Source organism: Centrocercus urophasianus, unplaced genomic scaffold, assembly GCF_019232065.1.
Source record: "Centrocercus urophasianus isolate 14NV4802_14NV808 unplaced genomic scaffold, USGS_Curo_1.0 seq_10, whole genome shotgun sequence".
NCBI lineage: Eukaryota > Metazoa > Chordata > Aves > Galliformes > Phasianidae > Centrocercus > Centrocercus urophasianus.
In genome coordinates this window covers 62,265,382-62,286,907 of record NW_024884142.1, presented here as the reverse complement: position 1 = coordinate 62,286,907, position 21,526 = coordinate 62,265,382, and the positions used below count along the sequence as shown (strand labels likewise).

General features: G+C 41.5%; 1 protein-coding gene across 5 annotated transcripts in view; it reads right to left on the bottom strand.

The window, feature by feature from the left end:
• Positions 1-9,506: 9,506 nt before the first annotated feature.
• The window catches only part of KIF25 (kinesin family member 25), a 33,464-nt gene continuing 21,444 nt past the window's right edge, over positions 9,507-21,526 (bottom strand). For all 5 annotated transcript variants that reach the window (XM_042829637.1, XM_042829647.1, XM_042829611.1 and 2 more), the window contains 6 exons: positions 20,349-20,498; positions 19,213-19,389; positions 15,188-15,339; positions 12,984-13,178; positions 10,824-10,979; positions 9,507-9,673 (listed from right to left, as the gene is read on the bottom strand). In XM_042829637.1, the coding sequence (XP_042685571.1) occupies positions 9,516-9,673; positions 10,824-10,979; positions 12,984-13,178; positions 15,188-15,339; positions 19,213-19,389; positions 20,349-20,498 (988 nt within the window). In that variant the 3' untranslated portion in view covers positions 9,507-9,515. The remainder of the gene's footprint in view (positions 9,674-10,823; positions 10,980-12,983; positions 13,179-15,187; positions 15,340-19,212; positions 19,390-20,348; positions 20,499-21,526) is intronic.

Here is a 21,526-nt window from a genome sequence, read left to right as displayed (position 1 = left end):
GCAAGGCTTAACTGGAAAAAAATTCAAAATTCGAAAGATACCATTGTTTGGTGTCATGAAACACACACGTGTGTGCCATGTGCTCACATCCATGCACGTGTCTCAAAGATGATGGCAGTAGTAGCTGCCTCAACCTTACAAGCTTACTGAAGCATGTGCTACCATTAAGCAGCTCGGTATCTTCTTGGTATTTTTCAGTACTAGTGAAATGCTACAGCCCAGGCATTGCTGATTCCCAAAATGTACCAGTGCCTGACAGCAGTGCAATTAGATCTTAAATGAGTATTTTTTGCCTTGTATGTACACGTTCCTTGTATTTATTCACAGCTGGTGGGGAAGGCAAGATCTCCAAGTCTGACCATTGTTCGGTGGTCTACACAACTCCCTCCAGTACTGTAAGTTAAATATATGTGTGAAGGGGAGAGTGGACTTTTTTTTTTTTTAATGTGTAGATTGAGAATGAAATAATACCTTACAAGCACTGTGAATATCTATTATGCAAGTTTTTGTATGAAAAAATGTTCCTGGTAGTAATAGATCTTTTTTGTCTTTGTATTTAGAATGCCTTTTATTATTTTGGTTTGATTAGTTTGGTAGAGGGTAACATGTAAGCATTTATCAGTGGATGTTAGAAACTGGCTGCCAATATTTGTATATATTTGTAATATACTCATGGTATAATCACTCTATTTTAATGGTAAAAGTTTCTCCTTTCCATGAAAGGAATTTCTTGTTCAAAATAAAATATAAGTAATTATATGTATACCTGCAATAAAGTATGGACAGAAAAAAAGTCATTGTGTAATTTTACTTCCCCTTATAGATGCATGTCAGCGACATCTTCCATTTGAGCTGGTTAGGTTGTGGAAGCAAATTTGCTGTTAGATTTTAACCCAAGTGAGCTCAGCTTCATCTGGAAAACCATTAACACTGCAGACGCTAGAATAATTCCTTTTCTTCCCTGCCAGTCCCAGCAGCAGGCTGCCAAAGGGGCCGCTCACATGCTGGGGACCCAGCCCAGCCAGCTGGAGTCAGCAGGAGCAGTAATGGGAGCTGAATGTAAGTAACCAGACAAAAGACATATTAAGCTGCTCGTGGTGGTTAGTTGTGAAAACAGAGCGTGTGGACAACTCCCAGGGGTGTAGAGAGATCCTGTCAGCGAGCCCTGGGGCCGCTTCTGAGGACAGCACACAGGGATGTGCTGCTGAAGAGCTCTCTGCCCTAAGTCACCTAACCTGCTGGCCTGGTGTCTGGCATGGAGAGAGGAAAGTTATGCTTTTCTTAGGACATAAAAATCTCTGAAGGAATGTAATAGCATAACTTCACATTTCTTTTCAAAGGAGCTTGCTGGCTGCAGTTCTGTGTAAATCCTTTTCTCTACTCCTTTTCTGTGGTTATGTTAAGGGCTACTAATGCTAGTGTTCAAAGAAATCCTAAAAAAAGAAGAAAAAAAACCCCAAGCAACAAAAACTTATTTTTTAATGTATTTTGATATTATAGGATTACCACTGTGCTTATAATTTTTCCTCCTTGTGCTTCGCTCTTCGGTCCAGCAACTGCTGAGCATCTGCTTCTTATGTTCTCAAGAAGCAGAGGCTCATACAGCTTTGGGTGGGGGATGCAGGAAGAAGAGTGGTCAGGCACTGGAACAGGCTGCCCAGGGAAGTGGTGGAGTTGCTGTACTGGAGGTGTTCAAGAAGTGTTTAGATGCAGTACTGAGGGACATGATTTAGTGGGAAATATTGGTGATGGGTGGGTGGTTGGACTGGATGGTCTTAGAAGTCTTTTCCAACCATGGCGAGCTATGATTCTTTTCTCAGGTTTGGTTACAGATGGAGCTGTGTATGGAGGTCAAATTAAATAATTAGATAAGGCAAATATTCAATAATCTAACTTAGGCTGTCTTTGACATCTCTCTTTTGCTTTGCTTGACAAGTCATAGCAAGCCATAGCACTTTCTTGACTACTTATGTGGATGTTATAGGATGGGCCTGATTCTGAGGATGCTTTCTTGTGGTAGCACTGAGTTCCGTGCAGGTTCAACAAAGTGACCGAGGGCAGGACAGAGGAAGTGGTGTTGTGGCACCTGCTTGGCGCAGAGGCATGCCAAGTGCAGGAGCGCCATGGGGCTCTGCAGTGTGATGGCGTTTAAGCAAAGTGTGTTTTGCTAAAGCTGGCTGAGGAGAGAGTTTATAAAAGTCTGTGTATTGCGGGTGGAGTAAGAGCGGTGAGGTCTGAGAAACTAAAAGTTGGTGAGGCATTTCAGGAGCCTGAACACTTTCAAGCAAGAATTGGCCGTAAAGTCTCACGTAGGTGCACAAGATCTGCTGCAGCTGATTGCCTCCCAGCAGCGTTGCTCCCCTGGGGCAGGTGTGATGGTGTCTTGCTCCCTTTAACCAGGTTCTTCCTGGCAGCTATTCTTTCTTGCCCCTGTCCCTGTGCTCTCACTGTTGGCGTTCTGAGGTCCTACTCATACTGCTGGAGCCGTGAGGAGAGGAAGGCGAGCGGCCCCCTTCGCGACTCCCACCCGCGGCGGCCTGAGCACGAGGCCGGGCCGCCCCCTCCCGGCCAGCGCGGGGCCAGGCGAGGCGAGTGGCGGCAGTGCCGGGCCGGGCCGCGGGGAGGCGCCCGAGGAGCGCGGTGGCCGCTGCTCTCCGAGCCGGGCCCCGCCGCTCCGCCCCGCGGCTCAGAGTAAGGTCCCCATAGAAACCTTTTACTGGAAGCTTCTTGTTCTATCACGGAGGCGTAATGACCAAATAACGATATTTATCCTTTCTGGTAGACTGCAGGGGCAGCTGAATGCGGGCTATTGAAGAGCATAGCTGTGGTATTTAAAAATTCTGCTTTATTTTTATTCCTGGAAATATCTGCCTGGCTTTTTTTATTTTAAATCTCAGGAATACAGTTATACCAATCCTTGTTTTTCTTCCTCCAACCATTGCTGCACTAGATATGCCACGAGATAATTGGACACGGCATGTGCTAGATGTCTAAGTCTCAACCCACCGCACAGAAAATACCACTGAATGTTTCATAGAATCATAGAATAGCCTGGGCTGGAAAGAACCTCAAAGATCACCTACATTCAACCCCGCTGCCACAGGCAGGGTTGCCAGCTACTAGACCAGCCTGCCCAGAGCCACACTGGCCTGTTCAGAGGCAGCAAACCATTTGGCAAAGGAGAAATCACTTCGGTGTGGGCCACAGAAAGCACTAAGCCCCACTGCTACGACCAGCTCACAGACACCTTGAATTCTTTGATGATTGTGGCAACAGCAGTGGACTCCCACAGCTGCCATTCTCATCCTTTCTGAAAACAAACTTTCTGCTTGTGTTCTTTCCAGCCAGACGTGATCAGAGGCACTTCATACGTTAAGGCAGCTGAAGCACCTGGGGCTGTACAGACAATGTTAACATTGTCAGCTTTGACCACATTTACCATGGGTGTTGCAGTACATGATGTTTTCTCTGTAAAGCTCCAAGTCCCTGGCTCATATTCTTGCATAAGACTCTCTTGCCTGCAATCAGGAAAACAAAAATCCTTTTCCAGCCTACCTGGCTGAAAGAAAAAGTAGAGTAAGGCTATCCAGACAGGCAGAACCCCAAATATGGGCATATTTTTCATAGAATCTTTAAGGTTGGAAAGACCACTAAGACCCTATAGTCCAAAGCAGTAACCCATGCCTCTTAGACCATGTCACTCAGTGCCACATCTACCCTTTTCTTGAACTTCCAGGGACTCCAGGTGAATCCACCACTTCCCTGAGCAGCCTGTTCCAACATTTGAACATGTAGAACCAAATTCACACTTAAGGAATGAATACTTCAAGGACAAGTGTGCAGATGCTTGGTCTTCCTCAGGAGCAGTAGGACCTCAGCAGAGCTGCAGTCAGCCTGGCTGTCTACAAGCACACACATTCAGTTGGCCGTGTCCTGCAGCAGTAGATGAGCAGCAGGATTTGCTTGGAAACAGCTGGATGCAATTTTGCTTAATGTTTGCAAATAATAGAGAGGGCACAAAACTTTCCTTTTCAGTTTGCTTCAGTGCAAACCACTTTGAGAGCCAAAGCTGAATTACTGCTGAAAAATACAGGGTGAGGGCTAACATGTGAAAGGAGAGCCCTAGAGCCATTTTACTGGTTTTATCCCGTCTCCTTTTCCTGCAGCACAACAGAGCAGGACTGGAGCTCATGTTGGTGACTTTCCAAGGGCACTGTCAAGGTACTGTCTGAGCATTTGGACAACTCAATGCCTTTAAGGCTAAGAAGCTTTAAGGTCTAGCACCCAGGTCACATCCAGCCCTGCCTGCGGCAATGGGACTGGAACCTCACAATCCTTGAAGTCCCTTCCAAAACAAGGCATACTATGATTCCGTGATCCCAAGCCAGTAGGTTTCCTGGTGTCATCCCTGAACAGTTCTCCTCCACTCACAGATCAGGATCCTTGCAGCCCAAAGCCCAGGTGAGCTCTTTGATGCAGATGGTAGCAGGGCCAGGTGGAGAGTGCAATCAGTGCAATTAAGGCAGAGGAAATCAGTTACTCTTTGAAGAGAGAAGTTTTCTGCAGATTTGCAGGGGGGGGAGTTACCAGTAGGTTCTGGTGTGAGCTGCTTGGAAAAGAGGTACAGAGAGGCCACCTGGGGGTGGTGGAAGGGGATTTGTTTGTGTTTCAGTTTCTCTGAAGTGCTCTTTTCTACAGAGAGCAGTTACTGTGGTGGGGCATGGAAGATGTTTCTTTCTTTTGCCTTGCCTGGAGTGGCCTACTGATAGAGCTACTGGCTCCTTCTTGGAATTCAGACATGCTGCTGAAGAAGTAATGTGCAGATAGTAGTGGTGTGGATGAGAGTGGCAGTAATGTGGTAATGCCTTGATGATAGTCTGTGCCTCATCAGGAGGAGCTGTGCTGTTAGACTGCAGTTTATTGTACCTCTTAATGTCCTCATTTTATCATTTCTTTGTGGCTCTTGTCTTGCTGTGCATGGGGCTCCCATGGGAGAGCTGTGGGCCGGCAGCCAGGTGAAAGTGAAGCTTGTGACATGGATGGCAGGCCTGCAGTGAGGCCTTTCCTTGTCTTGTGACAGTGGCACCATGCGTGAGCTAGGGCATGACTGGCTGTGGGCATCCTGCATGCTGCTTGTACCTGTTTTTTTGAGTTCTAAGGGTATCTGCCCCAAATCTTCTCTCCTTGTTCAGGAGGCCAAGCTGGTGCAGGTGTGGATACAGCCTGCTGTGGTCAGGCATTGCAATCTCTTCCTACCCCCTGAAGTGAGGGAGGAAGCACCATCTTCTATCTTTTAGATCTTCAAAGCCTCTGTTGTGGTTTCCAAAGCTTTTTATAGCAGTGGTTTGGCTTTTTTGTTTTGCTTTTGGTCACTGTTTAGAAGACGGAACAAGATTGGTGAAGACCAGAGGAAAATGAGAGGGAATAGTTCTCCTTCTGGGGTCTGCCTTTAAGTGAAGTTTGGTACCGACTCAGCCCTGCCGGGACAGTAATTCTGTGTTACAGAAAAAGGGTGAGAGTGTTGCCTGTAAGCAAGAGGCTGGAGGAGCTGGAAGAGCATGGGGCTGGCAACTCAGCCTGGATCCCCAGGGAAATGACAAGGTGGTGTCTTAAGCCTACATCTGTGGATGGGCAGAACTCCTGTGTCTGGGGTCTGGTACCTAACAGTGGCCTGGGTTTCCTTCTTTTGTTTCTATTGAGGCTGATGCTAAATACTTGCCTGTATAGTTTTGCAGTTCTCTTTTTGTTGCCAAATGTAGGTTGTGGTTTTTGAGCTGTTAGTGCTGATGTTTGAACGCCTTTAGTCACTTCATCGTATAAGCATTTTAGAAATGTCCTGCTGAATCCACAGTGTGGGTTTGGAGCATCACATCAAGTTAGTCAAGTGTTGAGTTTGGGATTGCTCTTCCAAATGCTGTGTCTGATCCATCTCAAACTCTTGGCTGTGGGGGAAAAGGGATCATCCCTTCTCACAGAATCTTGGTAAAAACAGGCAGAAAGGAGTTGTACCATGAAGGAAGGAGGCTGTTCCAACAACCTGTCAGAAACTCACCATCTAAGAGCTCAAAGAGGGATTTGCAGTGAAGATCAAAGATGAGTTACCAGCTCAAATTTTATTGTATCTCTTATATAAACTAAATAAAAAGGTAAATGTGTTGCAAGACAAAACCTCACTTTATAAAAAGTAAGAAAATAATAAGTTTCTGTGCAATGATTTCCCTCGGTCATGCCCTTCAATTAGCTCATCCTCTGCCCTCCTGTCTGTAGTACGTGGCTTGTGTTTTTGGCTGGCCAGGGCTGTCTTTATAGACTGCCCAAAAGCTGAACTGAGTTTGGGACAGGCTGCGATACATTCAGTGCTCAGGGCTGTCTGCTCTTTGTCAGCAGACATTGCTGCTTCCCACAGGGGGAAAAGGGGCTACAAGGCCTTGGTTGTCCTCAGCAGGAGCTGGGAGCCTTTTCTGATTACCACTTTGTCCAGCCTGTGCCGTCTGCAGAGGCTTGGAAAACTGCTTCATCAAATGGACTTGGCAGTGATGACTATTTAATAACAAATTAAACGTTTTTGTGAGCCTTCCAATGCTAGTCATGGCTTCTCTAGCCTGGCTATAACCAAGAGCAGCCTTTCTTTGTGGCGTGGCTGCTGCCAAGGCATGAAGCTACGAGTGGAAATGAAATCAATTAATCATATTCTGACTTCAGCATAGGTTGAGGTTTTGTTTCAGACTTGTCCAAATGCACTCCTAGGCCACAAGGAAGTTCAGTGGCTTGTCTGCAGACACAGAATCCTTTGAGCTGCCCTGCATTCCCTGTAGGCACCACACAATATCCTTGTGTGGGATGAATGGGGAGCAGCTGCCATGTGACATGCTGTGCATGGAGCTGGGCCTTGCAGGTGACTGGGCAGGGCAAGGGGTGAGGGAAAGGGTGTTGGACCAGAGCTGCAGAGTGTAATGTCAGAACTGGATACGGAGGTAGGAACTGAGGTTGACATAAACGAGATGTCCCAGTGGTTGCATACCTTTTGAAATCAGGTCCTCGAGTAGCCAGATGTGGTGAGCTGGGAGTCAGGGCTTGGAACACATTGCTTGGACTCCCTGGCTGCACTGGGGAGACCGCCAGAAGTGGCTCTGTCCTAATGCTCCGTTTCCTCTGATTGCAAGGGGGGTGACAACTGCAGAAGTAAGTCCCATCTGTGATGGTAAACTTACTGAAAATGTACTCTGGGGCCCTATTTTGGACTTGTATCCTAAAGGCTTTTGTCTGATTCTATGCCTAGACTTCTGCTGACTCTGTATAGGTCTGTGCATATGCATATTTGTATGTTCTACCTAGACAAACACTTGTTGATATTAGGACTTGGAGCTTGGTCTGGCAGAAGGAATTCTAGAGGAGCATCTGATGCCCAGTTGGACAGATAGGTGGGCTGTGCAGTGCCTTGTCTCACTGTGTGCTGCAGTGAGCAAGGGGACAGCCTGAGGTGTGAAAGAACAAAACTCCAGGTGCTGGGGTGAAGCCTTGCACCTTCTACCCTTCTTTCCTTCAGTGCCTTGAAGCTGATAGTGGGATTGAGAGATCAACTCTCTGTAACCTATAAAATTCCCAAACTGCAAGTTGTTATATCAAAATATTAGCATCACTGCCCTGTATATCCTGTGTGCTTCATTGTGTAGCTCAGAATACTACACTACACTGACAAGGAACACAGGAATAGGGAATGCTGCCTATGCACAGCTTGGCAGAGCTTGTGTTAGTGTAGAAACTTAAACTTTTGTTATTTGCTGATATTTGAAGGTTTTAGTTCTCAGCTTTAACAACAAGGATTGATGGCTGTGTTTTTTTTTCTTCTTTCCCCATCACCAAGATGGTAAATAAATGCCAAGTTTTGAAGAGCAGCTCCAGAATACAAAGCACAGTTCATTGCAAGTAACTTTTAGTGCCAAATTCCCAAAAATATTTGAGGAACTTCAGGGTGGTGATAGATTCAGCAAACCTCCTCTCGTCACTTAACCTCTTATAGAGCTCTAATCTTGGCTGATTTAGTAGTTGTTGTCATGAGACTAAGGCAAGCTTGATGCTGTCTGCTCCCAAATTTCATTTAACAGGCCAACATTCCTCAGTCTGACACCTTCTTATCTGAGATTCCTTTATTGACTATTGAACTTTACGTGGTCCTGTGTCCTTCTGTACTGCTGGAATTGGCTAAAGTTGAGATGTTTACCATCGTGGTATTTTTTTAGGAAAATGTGTTACAGCTCTGCAAGCTGTAATGCCAATGCTGTTAGCAGTAGAATACTGCATGCAACACAGCAGCAGCTGTTATATATTCAAGGGTGAAATTCCAATAATAGTATGCTATATAATCTCTGGGTAAATATTTGTGCTTATGAAGGTTAACTGACTAGGAGTACTATAAACTTCAGCCTTTTGGGCAGGCCACTGCAATTCAAGCTTTCTGGTGGTGACCTACCACTGACCTCTCTCAGTCTAGAGGAGAGTCCTGGCTGGAGGTAAAAATTCAGAGTGAATCCCGAGACCTCTACTGAGCAACAAAGCAGTGTGTAAAACACATCAGATGTTATGTGAACCCAGCTTTCATCTCAGAACCACTTCTCATCTTGCTTAAATTTGCTTGAAACTTCTGTCAGTGTAAATTCGTTTACAGACCCTGTTGTTTCAGTATTGGCGAATGAATGTAAAAGCCTCTTGAGGATGACAGTTATCAGGGTCCTTCAGCAGTCAGAGTTGTGGGGTTTTTCTTAATGTTATTTTGTTTTTATTTTGTACCCATCAGTGAAGTCAGCAGAGCTGGTATTTTCTCTAACCATTTGACATAAGTGTGTTTTCAAAGAGCTGTGTAATCCCTCATTTGCTTCCTAAGATACATTCCAGAGGGATACCAGCTGGAGCTTTAATGCTTTTTCTCCATCTCACTAGTGCCATTTTTTCATTACCTAAAATCTGACAGCAGCACTGTGTTCAGTATAGCTGATGGATTCCTTTACATTCCCACCCATTGACAGGTATGCCCCAACCAAGTCAGATGTTATGTAAAGCCATGATGATGTGTCTCATTTTAATCTAAGCTGTGAGGAAGTATTTCATTTGCTGCTTTGAAGCGCTGGAATGCAATTCAGATTCCTGTCTTCTACTGAGAAAACAGAGGGCAGTTTTGGCCTTTCAGAAGTGAGCCATCTTAAATGGGGGGGGTCTGATGACTGATTTCTACTTGTCTAAAGGAAATGCATCACCAAAACTACGCCCTGAAGTAGCTTTTCTTAAAAAGCCTGATCTATTTCTATGCGATTCCACCGCAGCTGGTAGCTGTTGTCAATACTTGTTATTATCTTTGGAGCAAAAACATTATCAGCAGGTTTATGGCTTACTAATGCTATGTCAAGGATTGCTTATTTTATCTGGCAGTTGATATCTAAGAGAATAGCTTTAGGATAACAATATATATTTCAGTCTGAGGAACTCATTAATAACACTTTAATCCACAGGAATCTTAAGTTTTATTTTGTTTTACTCAGCACAGGGAGATTTCTTTTCTTGATTTGTCCTCTCTGAACTTGCCGAGCACGAGTTCCAAATCCCAAAGACTGCATTGATTCTGTTAAGTACTTCTGACTGGGAGAGATGCACAGCATCACCAGCAGTTTAGCATCACCTCCTAGAAGCAAGAAAAAGACAGAATATGGTCATTTGTTTCATTATTTTCTTTCAGTAAATTAAGCACTGCTATGTACTAATCTACACAGCAACTGGCATGTACTGCACTTGCACAAGACAGAAGACATGAAGAGGGCTGTTGGAAACAGGCAAGTCCTTAAAAGGAAGCCTGTATCTAACGATATGATGTTTGTTCCAGTAGAATAAACATTTCCTAATTTGTAATGTATATTTCTTCTCCCTTATAACCTCACCAGTTAGCCTGCATGTAGTTATGGATCTCGACACTTTTTCAAATTCTAGAAAATTCAGTCTCCTTTGTGTGACATTTGCTTGCCTCATTCATGACAGTAATGCAAAACACATTTATTAAAAGTTCAGAGACTGAGTAAACAAACAAGGAAAGCCCCACTTTCAGGATTTCATTTAAACAGTGTCACCAGGCCATACACAAGACATAGTTAAAACCAGGCTCAGTGCCCATACAGCTTAGCTCCTAGACTTGTTTCTTTGGCTTTCCCCGTTCACAGCATAGACCACAGCAATAAGGGAAAAACAGAGATTCATGCAAAAGTAGATAGTCTTTCAGCAGCTCCAAAAAAATGTTACTTCAGTCACCGTAAGCTGGAGACTGAAAGCATATGGGCTGATGCTTTCTGGCTGAGGAAAAGTGGACTACTGCGTGGATTGATACTATTCTGACTGTACTGCAGAAATTACATTTGCCCTAAAACCATTTCTGCACAGATGAGAAGCTAGAAAAGAAGAAGTAAGTATAAAAGAAGTTGTAGTATAGCACCAGGCATATGTTCTGGAGTCTTCCTCTTTGGTCCTTCTGCTACAGTGCAGAATGTGCAATTACATGATAACGCTGTAGAAGATTAGTTATCTTGAGAATGTATGTGGCATGAAATGCCAGTGAGATGCAATCATTACCCTTTGCTATCCTATTAGAGATGTGACTATTCCAAGTATACTTCTTAACCCTGGAAAGCAGCAGTGCACTCAAGCTGATCTGAAGCCAGAGCTTGTAACCAGGGTACAGAGGAGTGTCAGCATGGGATCATCCTCCAGTTCTCCACAGCAAAGAAGGGGAAAATATTGGGAGATGAAATCTCCATTATTAAACAAAAGTTAGAATAGTCCCTCACCTACAGAATCCTGGAGGAGATGTGTAAGTTTGCTGTTTCGGTACGGCACGTGAGATCGCTGTTCTGCTATTGCTGCGAGGACATCTGCTAGGGCAGACAAGCTGCGGTTGATGAAGGATGTTTCTCTCAGTGCTGCACCTGTCACTCCAGACATACCTAATACAGTGCAGAAAAGGCAATGGTAAAAGTAAGTAAACATACTTCAAATGTAACGTCTGAGAAATTCTGTTGTTGTAATGTCTGCTTCTGACGCAATGCTTTCAAAATGCAAACTCTGCCTTTCAGTCCACCTATGCCAAAAGCAAGATGCAGTGGTTGTTTACCCCAGACTGCCAACACATTGGTCAGCATTTGTATTCTTTTGGAGAATGGTCAAAGAAGGTTTAATGCCTGAACCTTCATAGCATCTCCTGTTGAAGTTGGTCTCTTTGGTTGTACAATGCACCTTGGCTCCACATACTTCATGAATAGGAAACTGAGGAAGTAGGAAGAACAAAAGATCAGATGAGACAACACCGGCTTTCAAAACACCAGTCCACGGTGTCTTGGGAGAGAAGACTTGTGTTCCACCATTTTTGTAACAGCTGCCCAGTCCGTATTGCTTGTGAGGAACAAGAGTGACACAGATAGCATAAGCTGCAGAAACAGAGTTGAGCAGTAGCTCGAGAGGTTATGTAGGTCTGTAAGATGCTGTTCTTTATGGTAAGATTTATTGTAGCAGGTTGATGCTCTTATACCGTGCTGGTATGTAACTAACTATATGGACCTCAAGCAAGGAGGCAGTCTACACACCATGTTGCATTAATTTTAGAAAGTGCTGCAACCTCAACAGAGCAAAACAGCTTGGAAAACCCTGCCATGGGTAGACAATGAAAGAAAGAATGTTTCAGACCTGCTTTAACTGGGTCTGTTTCTACAGCAATTCCTAAGCTAAAGAGGGACTCTTAAATCAGTAGATATCACTCTGAAATAGGAAACTGCTAAGAGGCTAGAGTTTAAACTACTAAGATCTGTGTTTGGTCAGCTGAACATCCATAAAGTGTGTATCAGGTTCTCAAACTGAACCTGAGCTTGCTAAAAAATGGATCATTTGTCTTGTAACTCAGGTAAATGACCCAGGATGGCTATAGAGCTAGCAAGGTCAGTTGCTTCAGTGTGTGTGATGTTTGCTGTACTTCTGCTCACTTGTCTACATTTTGAAACAATTATGAGTTGTTAGCTGTCCCTCCCTTTCATCAGAGTAAGTCCAGCATTTTCAAGTCTCCACCAATGCAGACAAATGGCAGAGGTTAGTCTACCACATGTGCTGGGCCACATCTAATACGGATGTGTAAGTGAGCCTGCAGAGCCCTAAACCAAGTAAATGTTTGTCCTGGTTGAACTGAGAGAGCAAACCCCCTCAGTATTGCTCAATTACATGTTTACCAAACAATTTCCAGTGCTCAGAGCAGATGAAAAAAATATTGTATTATATTAGGCTTTTCTGTAGAACAAAAGTTTAACAGTGAAGAACAGCAAGAATTCTTGGCAGTAATGTAAAGGACTCTTTCATAATACTGGTTCAGTTATCAAAACATTATTTCTGGAATGGTACATTTGGCTGCATGGCTTTTCTTGGTAAGCAATCTTGCCCTTTAGGAAATAATCAAGTTTCTGAAATTATTGTGTGTGTAAAAGAGGGGAGGAGGAAGAAAACGTTTTAAAGAAACAACAAACACAGTATTTTCTTTTCAGTACTAACTTCCTTCAAGACTTTCTCCACAGTAAGTCAGAAAAATAGTGATATCAATTATTACGGAAATGTAGTATTTAAATAATTTATGCACTTTAAACATTTCTGTACAAAGGCCTGGTAATTTTCAGCATAGAAAAGTGGGCCTAATAAAACTAGTCTGAACCAATAATACACCCATGATGGGGTAAATGCCCTGGGTTTCTTTCAGGCATACAATTGGCTTTTTCAGTTAAAACCATACCAGCCTCAAACTGGAACAATCAGCCGTCAGTGTTTCTTTTATGCCAGGATCTGTTGTGTGAAAGCAGGGTAGCACGTATCCCTACATATATAAAATGCTAAAGAGAAATGTTTTAATTCAGATCTGGAAGGATCCATGCCCACCATTTCTAACAGCTTTGTCATAAACAGACATGTTTGCTTACCTACACATTCACTGCCAGCCAGATCTACCAGCTGCAGCCTAGTTTTGACTTGCTTCAGTTTCTCAGCTGCTTCAAGTTGTGCTGGTGAAGAGGCTCTGGAAGAAGAGGTAGATTTACTGTCTCTTTTTTGTGGATAGGTGCAGGAAACCTCTTTATTCAGTCTTTGATTGATTTGTTCATCTTCACATGAAGTACCTGTTTGATTGGTGGACAAAAAATAAAAATAAAAACAAACCTAAAAAACTAAAAAAAACCCCACTGAATCTCCAGCTTCTCACTGGCACTGGAAATTGGTTATCAATGGGGAGTACAATATTTGCTTTTTCAGGCTGTTCTAACTGAAATGTTGTATGAGCCAGAATCAATGGCATGGGCTGGCTGTATGACTTTTTCAGTCTTGTTTAAGGCTTTCCTTATCAAAACCATCATGCCTTTTGGTAAGAAGGCTTGTTATAGATTGTACTGTATGTAACATCCCCATCACACTTCAGTGTGGGAGACGAGACACAGGAATACACTAAAGACATTAAGAGGTACTTTTTCATGTCTTATTTGATATTTGGGAGCAATAAGCTCTAACGCCTTGTTTCTAAGCATTTGATACACTCTCTGATGGTGTTCTGAAGTAAAAGAAGAAAAAGGGAAAAGGTTCATCCTGCCTCTTTGGTTCTGTCCTTAGCAGGATGTAAAGACAGGGCTTAGGGCCTTCTGGCGCACAGTCTGTTAAAAGTAACAGAGACAGGAGAATCTATTCAGAGGACTTAAGAGTCTACTTGCAATAATGCGAAGTTTACAGCTGCAAAACTTCAGTAAAGAGCAGACTGAACTGGGTTGCAGAGACAGACAGTGTAATTAAAAAATAGATGTTCTTTATGCTTAGTCTGAGATGAAGAAGCAAAGTAACTGCTCTCCTCAAACAACAGACATTTCTGAAACGTAGTGCTAGAAGATTTGCAACAAAACTATTAATCATCTGTAGTTTTCTGTGCACAACTAGTCACAGGCTTTAAAACATTATATTTAGTGATTTTAGATCTCCACTTCTGAGATATGACAGTTACACCTAGATCCAGAATTGGTCACTGTAAATATTACACACTGCTACAAGTGAGATCCCATTTGCAGTGCTGCTTTTTTCTCTATTTCTCACCTCCATCTGCATTCACCATAAATTAGACATATCTGTAGTCTTCTGTTGCCAGACAATATGGTGTCATAGTGTTGAATGTAGAAATGGCAAAGGGAAGCCTGGACTACACAAGACGGCTGTTGTGCTACAGTGCAAACACTGTGCTTTGAGAAGTAACATCTGCCTGATTGACAAGAATCTGGAACTGGCTAGAGCTAACATCTGGAATGTTAAAACTGCAACATGTGAAGCAACTGTGTCTTTTGGCAAGGGCAGCAGGTAAGTGAGGGCACTGTTTGTTCTGTTTTGCTAATATTGTCGGTTTAATTTCCGATAGCAATCTAGGGGAAAAAATGTTAAATATTTTCCACTTTCTTGAACCATACTGTTGTTTGAGAGTATGAAGGAGACAGACCACGGCACTGGAAACAGAGAGTCTAATTACAACATAAGCAAAAGAAAACAAAGTTAACCCTCAAAAGCCGAAGTTATTCCTAAAGCAACAAACTGGTAAGTCTTGGTGTGGTAATGAAAAGTAGAAGTACAGGATTAGCCATACTAAGATGACTATGTTGTCTATTCCTACAGTGGCCTATTGTTAACAGTTTAAGACATTCTGAATGGAAGGGACTTTTTTGCAAGGCAGCAGGTAAAAAAAAAGAATAATAAAATTTCCCACTGACAGTTTACGCTGACCCCTAAAAGATATGGTTAGATTTACCTTAAATTTATGATGAATAATTAAATGATACATCATACAAACTGATTTAACTACTCTATTTGAGTATTTATCTTACTGATAAAATTTACTTTATTAGCCATTTCATGCTATAAAATGCCAAAGACTCTGTAAGTCAAGAGATGTGAAGTGAGAGCTTTCTATGAAAGCCTCTAAGAAAATCCTTAGCAGTGAGAAATCAAACCAGTCAGTTTTTCAAGACAGCATTTAGAAGGTAAAGAAAAATAACTGAGAGAATGTAGTAAGCACTGAGAAAAGGAAGAAAGAGCAATATGAAAGCCTCACAGGCTAGAGAATGTTTTTCAGAAACAACTGGTGTATTTTAGTATTACTTACCAAAATTATCTCCAGAGACAATTGTGGTTATGGTCAACGTAACCACCAGATGGGAACGAGAGGAATGAGCATGCACCAGTGTTGGGTGCCTGACTCTTAGCTGTAGGCCTTTGAGAACTAGGTGCAAAAATTCAGATGCATTTGCAACAGTCCTAGGAAGTAAACAAACAAGCAGAAGGTTTAACTGATTCACAGTAAAAATTACATGAGAAAGCGGGCAGCTCAGATGTGAATTTCAGCTTTTACACTTCCTTGGTCTTCTAACTCCCTGTGCTATTCTTAACTCTACCTCTGAAAACTAATCTCAGTTTTGAGCTGTTGTATAGGCTTTTTTCATAAGGAGTTATGTGGCAACAGAAGTGCTGAGGAAGAAGGAAGCATCCTGCCAACCTTGTAGGTCTTTAAATACAGTATCTCAGCTTTAGGGGTGACTGAAATTTCTACTTCTTCACACTCTGGGGGGAAAAAAAGAAAAAAAAGGAAAGACAGATTTACATATTTCTGGCATCTCTGGTTTTACAGATGGGGAATTGTCCTGTTGATGTTAAGGTAGCTTCTGCTTCTTTTTGGAGGCAGAGCATTAAGTGGGAAAAAAATAATTATGAACCTTTGGAAACTGCAGCTCATGCTTGGAATTAAATCCGGAATCCTTGATAAAACGCTGGAGTTGCTATTTGCCAAACAGTAGAACTCAGTAGTGTCAGAACTGTCAAGTGTAAGTTTTTATAGAAAATTTTATCTTATGCTATCAGTTTTCTTTTCCAGTTGAAAGATATACTGCTTATATAACCTATTGGAGGAGAGAAAATCTGACAAAGAAGTCAACTGGTTAAGTAAAACACCATGCTTTTTCCTAGGCTTACAGTGTTAAAAACAAATGATGCAAGATTTGCCTTTATTCTCCTTTCATGTCACTGCCTTCTTTAATAATCACTCCAGTTTCGTCACCTAAGCATTAGTTTCTTAATGGGGATATAAATTATTATGGCTGCATATACCAGCCTGGTTAATGAAAGTCTTGTAATAAAGCAGAATCTCTAAATCCCTTTGTGACAGACTGCCCACTACAGCCTTGGTCCCGTATCACTGCAGTCAGCAAAAGCAAGCATATGATAAAAGACAAGGCCATCTTGCCTTAGATTTGTCTGATTTCAGCAAAAAACATACTAGGCACAAATACAGTCCATGCTGTGAAGAGCCATACTGGAAGAGTACAGAGGAAGCAAAGAGCTATACCAAAGGCATCTGAAGAAGAGAAAAACACCTGGCTTCACCGTACCTATACACGCTTAAAGAGAAGCAGCCACTTAAAAGCAGTTCCCTGTGTAGCTCAGTTACACTCCAAAACATGGCTGCAGGAGCTAAATGACTGCAACAGACTTCAGGCAATGGACAGCTGTGCTTTAACTGGAGTTTGCAAAAGATAAGCCTCAGGGCATGCAGTTAGTGCTGGTCACCTACTAGACAGCTGCAGTTGACTTTGGAGGTAAAGAACATCCCCAGCACAGTGCTGCATGCTTGCAGTCATGGTAGCTTCTCAGCAGGACTGAGGGTAATAGCCTCTACTGCCTTACTGGGCTGTATGTACCATGCGTGCCAGGACCACGTTCTACAAAGAGAAACCCCAGTATGGTTAGGTTAAAAATTTGATGCTGAGCATTCTCCAAAGTCAACTAAGTCATAAAAGAAGAAAAAGACTGAGGTTTTTGTGATGCAGGGGGATGTACATGTTAGCAGGAAAAAAACTACTGTTTTTTAATGGTAAATCAGTGAGATCCAGCAGGCCACTATATTCTAGATGAAATATCACAAATGAGGATGTGTTTTTATTCAAAGCATCAGCTGTTTATTTTAGATTTCAGGCAGCTGGGTGGCTTCATACAGTGGTTCCTTTTGTTTGGATTTGCTCTTTCTTATTAACCTTTCTGTGTAATTATTAATATAGCTTGTTTATGAATTGGACTTCTTTGCTGCTTGCATTGTAATTGAGATGCAAGCCCATATTCTAATTTATATTTGCTTTCTAACAGAGTATTTATTGATTATGTTTTTAAGAGGTGGTTAACTACAGGCATCTGGTTCCGTTACCATAAATTAAAATGGAGAGAGATAAATACTGCATCAATTTTATGAACTAGAAATGCAAACGAAATCTTACTGCAGATTCTAATTTCTTTCTCTGTGGCACAAGTCCAGCTATGCCTCACCTCTCCCTTCCCCAAAGCCCAGGAAAAGAGAAGGGTCACTTGCACACCATAAAAATCTCCATGGGGAAAGCGCGTAGGCTTTCTTTAGGAATTAATCCAGAACTTCATTTTAATTACTGAAATACAATAACTAAGAATTATTAAAAAGTTAATTTCTACAATAGCACAGTATGTTAACATGTTTTTTTTTTTTTTTCCTGAGTCACGCTGTTCTTTCCTTCTCTAGACAAAAGGAGATCAGCTTCTTCAAGAAAGATTCAGCACAAACAGGTTAGGCTCCATACCACTCATTTCTGAAGGAGTTTTTCTTTTTACTGACAGAGACTTAACCAGATGCTAAGAGTTGGAGGAGAGCCACAGCTGGGGAAATCCAAGAAAACAAACCAAGAAAAACCCACCATGCAGCATAATACAGAGATGGCAAGAGGATTCATCACTTCAAGCTCCGTTCATTTTTAATTCATACCATGCTCTTACGAAGCGTACAGAGTGTAATCAAGGGTGCAGAATTTGTCTGGAAATCATATTTAACCTCAAGAAGAGCAGACGTACCCCAGAGAAAAATGTTAAACTCTCCAACAGTATTACAGTGATTATTATTTCATAGAAAGAAAGGAGATTTATATAGTTCCCAGGGTGAAGAAAGGCATTTTGACTTCTCTGGCATTCCATTTTCTATGAGCAGCTCAATGGCCAGAAAATGCAGTGAATATCACTAGGTAGGACAGAAGTATGTCTGCGTGACCCACCAGAACATTGTTGTATTTTTATCAAGGCTTTTAGAGAACAGCGTGAACTCACATGAACAATCACTGCTTACGTGATTGCGTCCCACAGGATAAAAGTGCTGCCTTCCTACTGAAGGTGCATTTTGTTTTAACACAGAGACAAGGAAAATGTTTTTCATAACTAACTTCCAATTCCTCCTAGAAAAGTATAGTTTAGATTGTGACAAGCATCTTGATAGAGAAGTGCAGAAAAACATCATTCTTCCCCCAGAAACATAAAACACTCTCATACTGCACTTAACATGTCACTAGGGTGAGTTTTTTCTTTTCACAAACTTATTTATTTATCTATCAAAAGAATAGAATATTTTTTCTAAGTTTCTGTGTCTCCCTGTTGTGCACAAGCAGAAATGTGCATTTCTGGGATCTGTTCACATTCTAGGTACTCACAGAGAGCAGGCCAATAGCTTAATTCCACTGGGCAGTGCCACAAGTGCTGACTTCATTAATGCATTAATTAATGCTGCAGCATTAATGTTGACTTAATACCAACATAAGCAAAACATCTGTTACTAAAATATCTGAAACAGACTCACTCTTGTTAATGCAGAAATTGATATAAGCACAATATTTTTGTCATCTAATTAGCCAAGGGGTTTTATGTTTAAGAAGAATTTACTTTGAACACTACGTGTATGTAACATCCAAAATTATTCCCGTGTGCACTAGAACAAAGTTTTGTAATACTCAGGACATACATGCAAGAAAAAATCAAAGTAAGTACAACTTCAGCCTTAATTTCTTTAGGTCTCCCTTTGCCATCACGATGAGTAAATAAGAATCAAAGTTGCTAATGCAGAATTTTAACCAAAAATAATTGTATTGTTAATGCTGAAAGTATTTTGACATTTGCAGCCTAATTGACTGAGGTAATGGAAGCAGAAGGAAGCATGCAATATTTTCTTTTGCATATGCTAAGGACTCACACTTTTGAAGCAAATTCTGATGTCTATAGTGTAATTATGGACAGCTAGGCATCATGTTAACATTCAGTCATGATTGGATGATAAGGATGAAACTGTGTACTCACTCATATGTAAGCAATGGAACATCACTCTTTCCTTCTCTGGTTGTGACAACGTCACGTTTGATGCCAAATACTTTTCCACAACTGTCTTTGGCCAGAAGATCAAAAATTTCATTATTATACACTTCTACAACAGAAACCTCAACCCAGTAACTTTCTGGTGGCTTTTCTGAAATAAGTCTGGAGAATAAAAGTAGAATAAAGTGAATTGAATGAAACCAGAAAAGGCTGAAATCAAACCTCAAGTGAACAATCTGTAAAAATAGAATTGTTCTTTAATTGTAATCTAATCAGCGTTCTGATAAAACTGCTTATTAAATATCAACAATCAGAACTTTGCCTCACCCAGATGCTAATGTTGAGCTGAAGAATCTAAACATTCATTTTCCAAACAGCATTGCCAGCTTCAATTTTTTTTCTCCTCTAATCCCACTCCCTCCTCAAGGTTTTTTCATGCTATTTCTCTGCTGAAGATGACTGCATTCAGAACTCAAGATATGATAACTCTGCCAGAGTGCAAGCAATTAACAGATAAGAGATTCCATACTACCAGCTAAACACCATTATTCTGATACAAAACCGGCTCTTTCAATTTAGCTTACACCTTTTTCCAAAATAAATCAGCTTAGCTGAATAAAAACCAAAGGGCTCTTCTATTACAACATCAGTTCATATCGCACATGAGGTTCATCTAAAAAAATCTAGGTGAGAAGCATTCTCAAAGTGAAAACAGATCATGGTTTAAAATGTAATTATCATTTGTTCGGGACTGAGCTCTAGTCTGGATCCTTTTCACCTATTTCAACTGTCCATTTCACAAAACTGGTAAGGACTTCTTTTAATTTCTTTTCAGTTTGTGCTACTGTAATTGAAATATATTGAAAAGTCATAGGAATCTGAAAGACGGACATATGTACACAGTGAAATTGCATGATCTTAAAAAAGGCTAAGCTAGAGGTTAGAAATCAGTGTCAGATCTCAAATACAAAATGGCAGCCAGAAATGCTAGAAACAGTAACTGTGAAGCTAAAAGCTGTAACAATAAATACATTACAAACATTTCATCCTTTCTGTAAAGTTTAAGGTGAAAAGTCTGTAAGCATCCATTGCTTAGGTTGATATCATCAGATCAGTATTACCTGAACAGTTCCTGGGTAGCTCGAGGAATAATTCCAAGCTCCGATTCATCTTCATCCACAAACGTAAGGTTCTTTTCTAACTGCGGTCCCAACATTGTGTATGTTTTCCCACTTCCAGTCTGCCCATAAGCCATAATACACACATTGTACCTGAAATTCAAAAGGGCCTTCATTAATTTTACCATTATAAAAACTGGGAAAGGTACCAAGTTTAGAGTCTAACAACTTGGGAACACTAATTGAAAGGATAAATATACGCCACACCTGTAGCTTTCTTTCTGGAGCTCTCAGAATCTGACAAATTAAAGTACTGCTCATAACAACCCTTAAACAGGTTTTATTTTTTAACCAAATTTGAAGGGCAAGTAACTGACAAAAACAGGGATGCTTAGCTGGGAGTGATTGATGAGGTTAAATCTCCTGTCTGTCCAACTTCCAGTTCATGCACTGCTGAGCTGCTTGTTAATCAGCTCCTGAACCACTCCTGTTTACAGTACAGCATTTTAAAGTAAACCACTGCTGCATTTGATTTGTCTGACAGTGCTATGCTGCAGACTGCAGCACAAACATCTTAACAGCTGGGAGCAGTAAACTCTTCAGCTCTCACAGTCTTTTCAGATGAAGTCCTCAGTCAGAGCCCTCAGCCACTGGAAAAGGTTAGACAGCTCTAGCAATAAAAGGCACAAATCTTAAGCCAAAGGCATTGGATAAGTTTCCATAGAAGCATAAATATGGAGGCTACTCTGGAGTAATGGTGAGAGGAACTGCTACATTATGGACCTATAGAAGGTGAAAATGGACATCTATTTATCTTTCTTATTTGTTCAGAGACATAACTTCAGAAGACTCCATGCACTGGAAGTGCTCTGCAGTATGCTGGATTTTCTCCTCTGCCAGAGCTGCAAAAATAGGCTTGCTTCTTCCTTGGAAAAGAACAAAATTTTACTGCTTAAGCTCTAGCTCCTCTGTGGCAGACCTGAACAGCTGCTTTTGGTTATCTGATGCTTTTCCTCGTATCAAAAAATATTATTTCAAGTACATGCCAGCAAATTTCAATGAATACCCCTCATCTAATTGTTTTAGATGTACGGTTTTTGGTCATCAAATCCTTACATTACCACTGCAGAGAAATATATTTGCAGGGTTGTTTTTTTTTTTTTGTTTGGCTGTGGTGTTTT